The 13,746-nt window shown below is 48.9% G+C and overlaps 1 protein-coding gene across 3 annotated transcripts in view; it reads left to right on the top strand.

Moving 5' to 3' along the window:
• Dgkd (diacylglycerol kinase delta) overlaps positions 1 to 13,746 on the top strand; it is a 104,278-nt gene that overhangs the window by 74,978 nt on the left and 15,554 nt on the right. For all 3 annotated transcript variants that reach the window (XM_052750492.1, XM_052750493.1, XM_052750494.1), the window contains 12 exons: positions 66 to 172; positions 498 to 623; positions 1,407 to 1,509; positions 2,129 to 2,291; positions 5,251 to 5,359; positions 7,863 to 8,002; positions 9,333 to 9,417; positions 10,762 to 10,856; positions 10,942 to 11,041; positions 11,121 to 11,394; positions 11,903 to 12,064; positions 12,740 to 12,865. In XM_052750492.1, the coding sequence (XP_052606452.1) occupies positions 66 to 172; positions 498 to 623; positions 1,407 to 1,509; positions 2,129 to 2,291; positions 5,251 to 5,359; positions 7,863 to 8,002; positions 9,333 to 9,417; positions 10,762 to 10,856; positions 10,942 to 11,041; positions 11,121 to 11,394; positions 11,903 to 12,064; positions 12,740 to 12,865 (1,590 nt within the window). The remainder of the gene's footprint in view (positions 1 to 65; positions 173 to 497; positions 624 to 1,406; positions 1,510 to 2,128; positions 2,292 to 5,250; positions 5,360 to 7,862; positions 8,003 to 9,332; positions 9,418 to 10,761; positions 10,857 to 10,941; positions 11,042 to 11,120; positions 11,395 to 11,902; positions 12,065 to 12,739; positions 12,866 to 13,746) is intronic.

Genomic DNA, 13,746 nt, shown 5'->3' with positions numbered 1-13,746 from the left:
TCTGTCCCACTGGGAGGCTCCTGCCGAGGGTGAAGCTTATGCGGTTGTGTGTTCCTTTTCCACAGTGTGTAAGTTTAAGGCTCACAAACGGTGTGCTGTGCGTGCAACCAGTAACTGCAAGTGGACCACGTTGGCTTCGATTGGGAAGGATATCATTGAAGATGAGGATGGGGTACGTCCGGGGGGATTCTGCCTGTGACTTGCACAGCACCCACTATCTCTTGCCTTCCCCCTACACTTGTCATTTGAGATGTCACACTGGGATCAGGTATACCTGCCAGTTATACCTGGGACCTTGGTGGTTACTGTACTCTTAACTCCGCCCTCATCCCCATAAGTCTGGGTGTCTCCTTCCCAGTAGGTGCTGTGATGTGAGCCCTGGGTGGGAAGCTTGGATGGGAAGGAGTGTCTCAAAAAGAGCACTTCTGCCCCAGGGTGCCCAGCTGACCCTGGGCTGGAACTCGGCTGTCTCTAGCATGCTCCTGCTTGGTCTACAGATTGCCATGCCCCACCAGTGGCTGGAAGGGAACCTGCCTGTGAGTGCCAAGTGCATTGTGTGTGACAAGACTTGTGGTAGCGTGCTGCGCCTGCAGGACTGGCGCTGCCTCTGGTGCAAGGCCATGGTGAGTGGGCCCTACCTGCTCCTCTGCCTGTGGGTGTGTGGAGACACCTGGGCGCCGGGCTTTCTTTCTCTCCTTCCTAACTCTTGTAAGTTTACCCCAGAGGTTTTCCAAAAGCCCAGAGCCTTGACATCCATGTGTGTCTGGCCACCCTCATTCTCAACAGTTTTGTAGTGCCTTTCCTGTGACTTTGATCCTGCCTTTTTCATGAAAATTATCCTGTCTGCTCCAGATGGCGTCTCAGTAGGTTGTGAAGGGGTCTTTTGGGACAGGTTCATGGACCTTTCCTGAGAGAGAGAGTAGGAACACTTTAGAGGGTCTTTTGAGAGAAGTTTGTTCTAGTACAATAATTATAGTGATCAAGGCCCTCATGTAAGGAGGTGGCACTGCATGGCTGGAGCCTCTTGAATACAAATCTCAAGGTGTTTAATGTTGGGTCAGTGATTAGACAGCTGTGATTTCTGTGGCTTGTACCTGGTTTTGAGCATGTGACTGACCAGAAAGGAGCCTAGTCACATGAAGGCAGGTTGTCTAGGAGCCCTGAAAGTTAAGGGTAGCTATGACAGAAGCTGGGGGCTGCTGTTCAATTTCATGTCTGGCTCCTATTGGATGTATCTGATTCTCACTTCCATGGTGCAAGGCCAGGAAACAGGGTGCTCAGAACACAGGTTGGCCTACTCTGATGGTGTTTGTCTCTTCTTGAGAGGACTTTCCAGCTGCTGGCCAGGGAGTCTCTGGTATGTCTGAGGAGACTGACTCCTGGTGACACATGGATTTTCATTTTAGGTTCACACATCGTGCAAAGAGTCCTTGGTGACAAAGTGCCCACTTGGACTGTGTAAGGTGTCTGTCATCCCTCCCACAGCACTCAACAGTATTGACTCTGATGGTAGGTGCTCCATGCTTGTGTTCACATACACGCTTGTGTTCACATACACGCCCTTTCTCCGTGCTGCCTTCCCCTACCAGCTCTGGAGATGGGTGACTTGGCAATTTTGAGACATGGTCTCAAGAGGCTAGGCTCAGCTGTGGAATGGTCAGGGGCCACAGTTGGCATCCTGGGAATTGCCATACGACTCACAGCTTGAATGAACCAGCACTTTTTCTGGAAGGGTTGATAGAGACCTTTGGCTATTGAGTGGAGACCAAATGTAAAGTGTCTTGGTCTGCCATGAGCTAGAGGGCTGTGCCTGTCACCATGTGTGGCAGAGCCTAGCATGCTGGCCCAGAGCCTCTCTCCATGTCCATCTGGACAATGAAGAAGCATGCTGGCAAGGATTGGTGAAGGTGATCTCTGAGGTACATGTTTCAGAGGAAAGAGTTCTGCCAGGCTAGAAGATGTGAAGTGAGATGAGGTGGGCTCAACCTCCTCACAACTGGGCTGTCCCTCACAGACTCATTGGCTCACTCTGAATTCTGTGCCTCTTGTGCTGACTGTTGCTGCTTATTGAGTCCACAGCACCTCAACAGCTTGTAAGGGTTCTTTCCTGTTCCACCTTCACTTCCAGGGTTCTGGAAGGCCACCTGTCCCCCATCTTGCACAAGCCCCTTGCTGGTCTTCGTCAACTCCAAAAGTGGAGACAACCAAGGTGTGAAGTTTCTCAGAAGATTCAAGCAGCTGCTGAACCCTGCCCAAGTTTTTGACCTCATGAATGGAGGACCACACCTTGGGTAGGGATTGTGTGAGATGTGCTGTTCTTACAATGTTTTGTAGTTAAGACATGCTTGTTTTAAAAGGATAAGAAAATTTTTAGCTAGTGCATATGAGCACTAGCTGCTCTTGTAGAGGACCTAAGTTTGATTCCTAGCACCCACATGGCAGCTCACAACTGTTTATAAGTTCCAGGGGATCTGACACCCTCTTCTTGCCTCTGTAGACACTGCACACATGTGGTACATGATCATACATGGCAGCAAAACATCAATATACATAAAATAAAAATAAACCTTTATAAAGAAAATTTTAAATAGCAAAGGAGTTCACCTGCCAAAATCCCCAAATTACACTTATGAAGGACATGCTCCTAATAGGTGGTAGATGTTTGCCCCCTTTGAGCTTCCACTGTAAAAGCACATGTCTGTAAACATGTACCAAACACCTACACTAGCTGCTATGTGCAGCATGTTCACATGCATCAGCTCCTGTGCTTGGGGTCTTTCCATGTCAGTACCTACAGACCGGCCTTGCTCTCTTTACTGCCTGCTTAGTTCTTTGGTTTCTCCAGCAAAACCAAGGGGGCTTTTCTATCTCGAGAACACAGTAGTATCTTCATGCAGGTGTAATGAGACTTTAGGGGCATTGGGGTCTAAAACTTCTCATCTCCTAGCCATGGAGACAGTGCTTTTCCCTTTTGGGTTTGTATTTTCCACAGGTTTGTAGGAAACATTTGTTTTTGTAAGGTAGGACTCAGAGGACATGCTAGCATTTGGAGAGATTGAAGTGGAAGGTGCTTGCAGCCCTACTTCAGTGTGAGTTCTGGGAGGAACTCAGGAGGGGCTTCTTTTGGAGCCAGATGCTGCTATAACACGAGCCGGGGCTGCTTCTCTGTGTGTCTTTAGCTGACGTGCTGTGGGGCTCATGTTTCCCATCACTCCTGGGTACTCTTCCTTCAGTTTCTTTTTTCTATTCTTGCCAACTTGCTGCACAGCTTGCTAGAAGACAGTCACAAGTGGCCTCCTCCCTCAGACTGCTTGCTCAAAGGCAGCATTCCTAGAATCCTGCAGATAACTGTTTTCTGAATGGCACTGATCCATTCTTTCTGAGGTTGATGAGGAACTAGTCTCAGTTCAGCAGTAGGGAGATTGAAAGTATCATATGGAGGCGGCACTACATCAAACAGGTTCAGGTGGCTATGAATGTGCTGCCAGGGATATTGCATGAAGGTTCCACTCTACTCTGGCAGGAAGCTGCATGGTAGAACTGAGTTTTAGGCTTCACTGTGCTGTGGCAGGGAAGCTGCACAATAGAACTGGATTTTGATGTGCAAGAACTCCATGATTTACAGCTGGGCACAGGCTGAGGTGACACAAGAGGTCCAGTTGAGGTGGCATGGGAGTTGGTTTACTCACTTCCTGTTTATGGGAAGCATCTGACATCATACAGTTCGTAACCTTCCTGAGTTCTGGCCTTGACTGAGAGCACTGCTTCACCAGACAGCAAGGATCTTCATAAGTGAATATTTAAAGGACACATGTAAATATTTCTCTCACCACTTGGAGGTCACATGCAGCCTTGCTGCTCAGAACTTAGGTTCAGATCTGAGGCCATGTCTTGTGCCTATCCTAGCTTGTGTTCTGAGCATGTCCTCTGTGACTCGCTCTGCTAGAAACAGAGTCTGCAAGCTCCCTAGGTGGGAAGGCAACATATGTTGATAGTTAGGGTCACATGGTAGGACCCTGTGCCACTTGAATGGAGGGAGACACTGATTCTTTGGAATCTCCTGTAAGGGTACCTATGTTAAGCCAGTGTCTTAGTATCTCCAATGTGCTAGCGAACCTTCATCTTCTCCTACATGCATGGTGGGGACTGGTCAGACCATGGGAGAGCTGAGGGCATCAGATGCTTGTCAGAGAGGGCTGCAATTGTTTGCTGAGATATTTGACTCTTTCCTGAAAAGGAAGGACAACAGCCTCTTTATTATCAACTCATTAGACAAAACATATGACAGACCTCTTGTTTGAGAAGGCTTTTGTTGGAGGCTCCCTGAGGACTCAGAGCAGCAATAGAGGGAGCCTAGCCGAGCTTATTGAGAGAAAGAGGAGGATGCTAGGGGGCCTGTCCAAAAGCTGGGCTAGGACCGTGTCCAAGGAGGAACATATCCTGGTGGAGGCACTGTAGGACACTAGGGATGTGCATCCTGCTGGAGGTATGAGCATGAAGCTTCAGGGGGGTACAATGTGTGGAATCAGTCATTAGCACCTGTATGATTCTTGAATTGAAAGCAAGGATGAAATCTGCAGGAAGAGTGTGAAGAGTGAGCAGAGGCTGTGGTGGCTTATGAGTGGGAGGGGCCATATAATCAGCAGGAGCCCATAAGGGAGACTGAAGTTAAGGAGAGAAGGCCTGAATTACATGGCTAGGAGGACTGTGTGGCTGGTCTGGGGGTTAAGTGCTGTAGAGGGCCTAGCATACTGTGCATATCTGTAGCCTGGGTGAGTAGTGTCAAGGCATACTGTAGCCTGGGTGAGTAGTGTCAAGGCATATCTGTAGCCTGGGTGAGTAGTGTCAAGGCTCAGTGCCAAGCCACCAGGAAGGCTGGTTGATTAGCACATGAATGAGGAATATTGAGGGTGGAGATTCTTGGGTCTAGTATTGGGCTGGGATGTGGAGACTGTGCCCATAAGTCCTCTTAGGCGCTGACATCAAGTGAGACTGTCTTGATACTCTGAAATGTGTATATTGTCTCCTCCTTGGCCCTGGCTGAAAGAGGTACTGGGATCACCCACATAGACAAAAATGGGTCCTGAGCAGAGGGGCTGGACAGACACCTAATGTTGCCTTGTAGACCCTGTGTACACCTGGGCTTGGCCTGGGTGCAGGTTCAGCCACATGGAATAGGGTGCTCCCCTCAGCTCAGGACAAACCCATTATTTGTCTTAGAGTATACTCATTTCCCCCTATTTTCTACAGCTTACGATTATTTCAGAAGTTTGACACCTTCCGGATTCTGGTTTGTGGCGGGGATGGCAGTGTTGGATGGGTCCTCTCTGAAATTGACAGTCTCAACCTTCACAAACAGGTACCTGGGTTGAGGGACATCCCAGCTCCAGGCAAGAGCTGAGGTCAGAAAGGGGCCAGGAAGTCTGGGTACTGTGCGTGTCTGTGTCCAAGATGTAGCAGTGAAGGTACTGGATGCTTTGTGTGTGTGTGTGTGTGTGTGTGTGTGTGTGTGTGTGTGTGAGAGAGAGAGAGAGAGAGAGAGAGAGAGAGAGAGAGAGAGAGAGAGAGAGGGAGGGAGGGAGGGAGGGAGGGAGGGAGGGAGGGAGGGAGGGAGGGAGGGGGGAGGGAGGAGAGAGAAGAGAGGGACGGAGGGCCATCATTTAGGTCAAGGGAGCTCTCAAAACAACATGGCATCAGGCTTTATGTGGGGAATGAGTGTGGGGGCTGTAGTCACCTAAGCTCCAGCTGTTTCCTGGGAGGTGATGTTCCTAATTGCTGGATGCCTCGGGCTTGAGAGGAGAGGAAGAAAGAATATTCAACAAGTTAGAGTCTTTACACTAAAATAAAAATAGATTGTCCTAATTGCTTATTGTGTTCATTGAATTTTCACTCCCAGCCCCTTCCTTGGTCATTAGCCAGTGTGTACACTGTCATAACCATCACTCAGGTTGTTTGTATCAAGATGTGCACAGTTCATCTGATATCACCTGCTGGTCTGTTACTGTACTGCTGAAAGAGCAGTATGTGTGCACTTTGCTCCCTGGGCAACTCGGAGTGGCAGTTCTTTCTGCAGGGGATGTTCTCCCCGAGGTAGTGCTTCTCCCTAGGGCAGGGGCTGGATGGCTGAGACAACCCTGGCAAAATCCTGTACATGTTCCACTGTCTTCTCTTTTGAGGAGCCATTGTTTAAATATTTGTAGTGCCACACTGCCCTTGTCAGGACTACTCCAGTTCACATTCTTCCTTTGTGGCTAATTCATTTTGTTTTGCCCAGCTATATAAACAGTCTTTTTTTTGGTTTTTGGAGACAGGGTTTCTCTGTGTAGTTTTGGTACCTGTCCTGGAACTCACTCTGTAGACCAGGCTGGCCTTGAACTCACAGAGATCCGCCTGCCTCTGCCTCCCGAGTACTGGGATTAAAGGCATGCACCACTGTCACCCAGCAACAGTCTTATTTTTAAGTAATGATAAAGTCAAACACAGCCTTATTGGTCTGATGTTTTAAATGGATCCCTGTTCATGGGTTTGGTCTTAATTTTTATTGAGGTAATCACATTTAAAAAAATTGATGTTTCACATCACATCATTGTTATACCAGCATCTCACTTGTCATTAAAGATCATTTTTCCTAGTTTTTTGGTTTGTCATTTTTCTCTTCCTTCATATTTTTTGTTGTTCTTGAGTTACTTGCCCCTATGCCAAGATCATAAAAACATTAATCTGTGTTGCATTATATATTGTCTAATGAATTCCTGACTTGAATGAGTTTTCAGTGATTTTGTGTTCTCTGTCCAATCCTGCTCAACAAGTGGTAGGTACTTTGTGTGTCCTAGGGCTTACTGACGCCACCAGTAACTCTAGGAAAAGAAGTATCGCCTCCCAGTGGTGGGATTATGGTAGGACAGTTAGTTTTGTGACTGAGCTTACTGTTGCTTGCTAGGAAGGCTGTGAATGTGGTTCTTCTACTCAGTCATGTTCTGTGAACATTAGTTTCCTGTGGTTCCTTTGTGTTCCTCGGAGCTCTGTCAACTCTCTCCTGCACTTCTAGTTTCCCCCGCCCTGTATATGGCGGTGTTCCTTCTCCTGGCTTCTAGTCCATGCTGTGTGGATAGATCTCATGGGTCCCATTCTCATCCTTCACACTCTTCCTTAGGATAAAGCTTTGTGACTTGCTGGAGTTTGGTGCCATGTCAACTTTGGGGACACTCTGGGGTTTTTGGGTGTTGTAGTGCCGCAGGTTTCCAACCCTACCTGCCACTCAGCTCTTACCTTGCTCATATGTCTCCATGCATCCCGGGCCCAAGTAGAAGCCCTGCTCAGTCTAAGATAGAGCAGGGTTGGGGTCAGTTTGGGGAAGCCACCCACTCATAGGTAAGTGGGAGCAGACTAGGCCTGGTATGTTCATACTGCCTTAGCATGCTTTTGATAGGATCCTGGAAGTCAGTGGGGGTGATTTTAGCAGTGTGGAGTGATACTAGCGATAGCTTTTGGAAAGTGAATTTGGCATCAGAGAGTGAGCTGCAGAGTGGGTGGAGAGATGTTTGGGAAGTTACAGACTTTAGGTGTGGTACTGCAGTATCTTTGGGAAGGAAGGGGTTGTAGAAACCAGAGTCCTTAAGGGTTCATTGTCAAGACATGTGAATAAGTGAGGAAAGGCTGGTGGTCCTGGTATCTACTATTGACCCCAGAGCCTATGTGTCCCCTCTGGTGGTGTCTGCTGAGAAGGTACAGGCCACATACTTCAGATCAGACCTCCTGTACTTCCTGTGGCCATTGATGACATCAGCAGGGTGGGTCCTGGATGGGAATGATTCTTAGACCTGGCGTCTTAAGGACATGTTTTTCCCACTGTTTTCCGCCAGTGTCAGCTAGGTGTGCTGCCCCTGGGGACAGGGAATGACCTGGCCCGTGTTCTCGGCTGGGGCTCTGCCTGTGATGATGACACCCAGCTCCCTCAGATCTTGGCGAAGCTGGAGAGAGCCAGCACTAAGATGCTGGACAGGTGAGTGGGGCAGCCAGCACTGTGTGAATGGCAGCTGTGGCCAGGCTTCTTAGTCTGAAACCAGTAAGGACCAGGAGCGTGGGCCTTCTGACATGACTTGTACAAACTGGAGTTGAGCATATATTTTTTTTCTGATGATTTTTGAATGGATTCTGAAAAGGATAAAAGCAAGTGAAGAGAAAACATGATTTAGACTTTCAGGCCATCTTCTGAGGCCGTTCTTGCATCCTTTAGGGTTGCAGAGAAGGTGACTATAGTCTGACCATCTTGGTTCAGGGTCTAGTAATGATCTACAAAATGATCCTCATACTTGGGCAATACTATTGTCCCACTTTTCTGTTCCCAGAATGAGTATGAGTAGTTATCCTCTAGAGCACTGGTTCTCAACCTTCCTAATGCTGGGACCCTTCAGTACGGTTCCTCATGTTGTGGTGACCCCAGCCATACAATTATTTTCATGGCTACTTTGTAACTGTAATTTTGCTACTGTTAGGAGTCGTAATGTAAATATCTGTGTTTTCTGATGGTCTTAGGTGACCCCTGTGAAAGAGGGTCATTGGACCCAAAAGGAGTCACAACCCAGAGGTTGAGAACCACTGTTCTAGAGCATAACTACTTTGGCCTCCTTGAATGGAGTATTTCTATTTCTGAGCCAGATGGCAGGTCCCCCACCCTCCAAGACTCTATAATTTTTTTTGGTGAAAGTGTTCCTTGGTGCTTAGGATTGAGGAGCTGATGGCCAGAATGATTTTAATATACTTCCCATTTGGGCCCCTCTTAGTGAGGGGGTCCGTGTGTCAGCTGTTGTGAGATACTTATCTCCTCTGGGCACACGGAGCAGTGTGAAGCTCTCGAAACTGTGTCTGATGTCAAGGTGGGAAACATTTCCAGTCTCTTCCAACAGAGCTGTGGTGACCTCTGGGTTGTGGAGGTCATCACTGGGTTGTGGAGGTCATCTGAGTGATGATTTAGCTCATCACTCAGACAGGTGATGAGCTAAATCACAGATGTAAAGTCAAGATAAAACTTAACAATGAGGCCAGACTGCAGGTGCTGTGGTCGGCTACAGTCCTAGCACTTAAGAGGGGGCAGAGCTCTGTCAGCTCATTCTGTTTCAGTTACAGAGCGAGTTCAAGGCTACCCGGGGTCACACTAGCCCATGTCTCAAAACAGACAAACAAACAAACAACAGAAAAAGAAGTCAGAATAGTACTAAGGTTAAGGCACAAGGACCAGAACATTGGAGCAATGAGGGGATGGTTCTGGGGGTCTTCAGATCCCTGGGTGCTGGTGGGCAGCCTGCAACTGAGCTGACTTTGGACCTGTGCAGGTGGAGTGTCATGGCATATGAGACCAAGCTTCCTCGGCAGGCCTCCTCTTCCACAGTCACTGAAGACTTTGGCGAGGACTCAGAGGTACCACTACCTACTTGCTCTTTCTCTTTTCTAGTGCTGGGCATGGCACTTAGGATCTCACTCGACACTGAGATGCACCCCCGCCCATCACCTGCTGTATAAGCCCCACATGGTGATCTTCATGTACTCAGCTGTTTGACTGCACTCCTGCCCCTTGTGTGGTCCTCAAGGGTGAACCTCGGGCTAAGCAGGCTCAATCCTAGGGCTTCATAACTGTATGGGGGTTTCCTAAGTTGTCACTAGGATTTGAGGGGCTTCCTAATACCTAATCCCCTGTGACATCCTGTGTTCCTGACTGTAGCTCAGCACCTATTGCAATCTGCTGTTCCTTTCTACCAGCTCCTCCTGTGTGCTTTCAGAAGTCTCCGTGCTCTATTTCTGCTCACCTTTCCCTCTTGGATGTCTGTGCTGTCCTTGCAGTTAGCTCACTCTGCGTCAGCATCAGTTCTCCCTGGATTCAGCTCTGCAGTCCTGAGGGGTGGGGTTTTGTCTTTATGTCCTGACTGCAGTGCTGGGCACATGCGATGTTGGCCCTACTAGGTGACTGGCACTACCTGAGTGTTGGTTGGTCTGTCAAGCAAGGGGTCAAGGGCAGCAGCAGTCAGCAATCAAAGCCAGACTGCTTTGCATGGCTTCACAGGCAGAGATGGGTCTGTGCTTTTGTTTTGAGAAGAATATTTTGCAGATGCTGGGCATGGTAGGGCATGCCTTTAATCCCAGGCAGAGGCAGGAGGATCTCTGTGAGTTCCAGACCAGCCTAGTCTATAGAGCAAGTTCTAGGACAGGCAAGCCTACACAGAGAAACCCTGTCTCAGAAACAACCCAATAAATATTTGTTCCGAGCCTGAGAATTGCCCAGAAAAATCTTGGAGAGTCCAGCCCAGGTGGTCTTTTTTGGCCCATGGGAAAGCTTGCTGGCCATGGGGAGGACAGAGAACAGTGGAGCTCTCCCATTGGTGGGTAGAGGTGTGCGGGCTAGTTTACACCCCATTGGCAGAGTTCCTGGTGAGGTAGAAAAGGTAGCTTCTGCTCTGACTGGCCACTAGTATATCACTGAAGATAGACTGGGGTTACATGCCAGGGCCTCCAGGCTTGTTTCACTGTCCTGACTGTCTCTTACCTCTGACAGGTTTTGTTTTGTTCAGACCCATTGTTTTAGTCTGTTCACAGGTTGGTGAAGCTTTTGACCTTGTTCCCTTAGCAGTGGATAGCACTGACAGTGTTTGGAGAGGGTCTGTTCTGTTAGAGGTTATACCAGAAAGACCCGAGAAAACCCGAGTTGGAGACTGATGGCACTCACAGTCAACTGTGAGACTAAGTGCCCCTGTTTTGGTGTGATTATAGGTGCAACAAATTCTCTTCTATGAAGACTCGGTTGCAGCCCATCTTTCTAAAATCTTGACTTCAGACCAGCATTCCGTGGTGATCTCATCAGCCAAGTGAGTGCCAGGGCTTCAGGGATTCAGAGAGGCAGCCAAGGGTGCCGCCCAGGACCCCACCCCAGCTGCCTTCTGTTTCCTGCAGAGTGCTCTGTGAGACAGTGAAGGACTTCGTCGCTCGGGTGGGCAAGGCCTATGAGAAGACAACAGAGAGCTCACAGGAGTCGGAGGCCATGGCCACGAAGGTGGGCTCCCGGGCACAGGGCAGGTGGGGCAGCAGCTGCACAAGGACTTGCTCTCCAGGCCACTTTTTCTTCCATGTAGTGCTCTGTCTTGAAAGAGAAGCTAGACTCTCTCCTCAAGACCTTGGACGATGAGTCTCAGGCTTCATCCTCCCTGTCCAACCCACCTCCAACTATTGCTGAGGAGGCTGAGGATGGGGACGGATCAGGCAACATCTGTAACTCTGCTGGGGACCGGCTGATGGGCTCGGCATGCCCCTCCCGGCCACAGATCTTCCGGCCTCGGGAGCAGCTAATGCTGAGAGCGAACAGCCTGAAGAAAGCAATTCGCCAGATCATAGAGCACACAGAAAAAGGTAATGGATCTCTCAGTCACTAGGTGGCACTGGAATTCCCATGTTCCCTGGATGTGGCAATAGACCAAGCACTGGGAAGCAGTCATTCTGGTCCAAGGGCTTCCTCACCTTCACCCTTACATAGGACACTCCCAACCTTACCACCATTCACACCCTCCTGTCCTCTCTCACTTCCCTCAGACAACACTTCACACCATGCCCTTCCCTCACTCCTTACCCTGAGTGGACCCACCTCTTCTCACTTCAGACTCTGTGGTCACACACTACCTTGTCACTCTCCTGCTAGGGCCTCTCTCTAACTCTTTTCACCTCCAAATTCTCCTGTCTCAGAGTCCTTCTCCCCAGCCTATTAGCTGGGATGCCTAGGTCCTGTTACATTAACTGAGCTAGGGCACTGGGCTAAGGTGTGGTATGGTGAAGATTTTGGGTCTGAGCCTTGAGAAGAGAGGACCTAAAGCCCCGTTAGTCCTACTGGCACAGTCTTAGCAAGAATATTCTTTCTTACCAGCGGTGGATGAGCAGAACGCCCAGACCCAGGAGCAGCAGGGTTTTGTCCTGGGCCTCTCTGAATCTGAGGAGAAGAAGGACCTGAAAACTGATAATAGGGTGTGCCCGACATCTGCCCATAGTGAGAGCTGTGTAGTTGCCAAGGGGAGGAGCCACCGCAAAGGTATGACTGGGCTTTGGTTTGGGTGATACTTGGTGCGCTTGTCATGGGCATTTTAGGGTGCTTTTTCTCATTGCTCTGGCTTCATGAGTAAACCAACATTCCCACCTGTGGCCTACATCTCTGTACCTCCTTCATGTCACTGAGATGTGTTTAGTGGAGACATGTGCACTGTAGGACCTGCAGGAAAGAGGGCCTCCCCAGCTGAGGAGCATCTGGTGCCTGTCTTCCCTGAGTTTCCTCAGAGCCTTCTTATGGCTGCTCATAGGTGTCTGGGAAAACTGAGACTTTGGTCCCTCTTGCAATAGACCCCAGCAAAGGTTTTCAAAAGCCTGTCCTGCCACTGTTGGGGAGGGGGGCTCTTCCAGAGTAGACATAGTGTTGATTAGCATCAGAACTCTGTGCCTTCTATACCCAGACTGTGATTAGGGATCAACCCCTCTCCATCCTTACACTGCTTTCCATGTCTGTGTCCGTTCACGATGAATCCAGACCCACAGTGTATGTGTGAGGACCTCTCCCTTTCCCCAGGGACTGTTCATCTCACATACTGCTGGCTGATGAGTGGCTTATAACCCTCCTTCTTCCCACAGCCCTCTTGTCTGTTCATTTTGTTGTGACTTCTTTCAGCTGTGTTTGACTTTGGGCAGTTTCAGTGTGTGTTGTCCTGTTTTACAGCATCCAGAGCCCCTTGTGAAAAGCTAACGAGCAAAGGTCTGTCCCTTGGCAGCTCTGCCTCACTCCCTCCCCAGACAGGAAGCCGGGATGGCCTGCCTGCTCTGAACACCAAGATCCTGTATCCAAGTGAGTGAGCCACTCCCTGCTGGAGGTCTCAGGTTGGGGGTGGGGTACCAAGGAGGCTAGAGGTGCTTGCTGGCCATGGCTGGGCTTGTGGCACCCTGAGTCTTGGAATAAGAGTGTTGCTATCCTTGGAGAGCTTGTAGGCTCATGGAAATACAGACAGAACTCTGTAGTTTATGTGACTCTATGAAAAGTGCCTTTTTGTTTAATTAGTTTTTTATTCTTTAGCAATTTCATACATGTATATAATGTATTTTGATCATATCTATTCCCAACACTCCCCTCCAGATCCCCCCATGGCCCTCCAATGTGTTCTCCCAACTTTATGTCTCCTCTTAAAATTTTTTAATTTTTTTATAATCCACCTAGTCTAATTAATATGCTCCACCCACTGCAACGTGGGCAACTTATGAGCAGCCACACACCTAACAAAAATTACCCTCTCTTCCCTAAAAGCTATCAACTGCCAGTAAGTAGCTCCTTAGCTGGGCCCAAGGCCTTAGAAGGAGCCCTTCCCCTGTCCGTCTGAATTCTGACTGGCTTGATCTTGTGCAGGTAGTCAGTGCTGCTGTGCGTCATGAGTGCAGTTGCCATGTTGTGTCCAGAAGACAGCCTGTCACAGCTCTCTTCCCCATCCTCTGTCCTGTTTTCCTCAGTGTTCCCTGAGCCTTTGGGAGGGCTTGATATAGATGTCCTATTTAGGGTAGAACACTCAACACTCATTCATTCTTGGCACTTTGACCAACTAAGAGTCTCTCCATTAACCACTGCCCACTGGAGAAGCATCTCTGACCAAGGTGGAGCATAGCACTAATCCACAGGTAGAAACAAATATTTAGATTACAACTTGATATCGTAATTGTTTAGCAAAACAGAAGGTTCTT

This window comes from Peromyscus californicus, unplaced genomic scaffold (genome assembly GCF_007827085.1).
Source record: "Peromyscus californicus insignis strain IS unplaced genomic scaffold, ASM782708v3 Scaffold_21__1_contigs__length_65335640, whole genome shotgun sequence".
Classification (NCBI taxonomy): domain Eukaryota; kingdom Metazoa; phylum Chordata; class Mammalia; order Rodentia; family Cricetidae; genus Peromyscus; species Peromyscus californicus.
The sequence above is the reverse complement of the archived record's forward strand: the minus strand, read 5'-3'. Positions and strand labels throughout refer to the sequence as shown.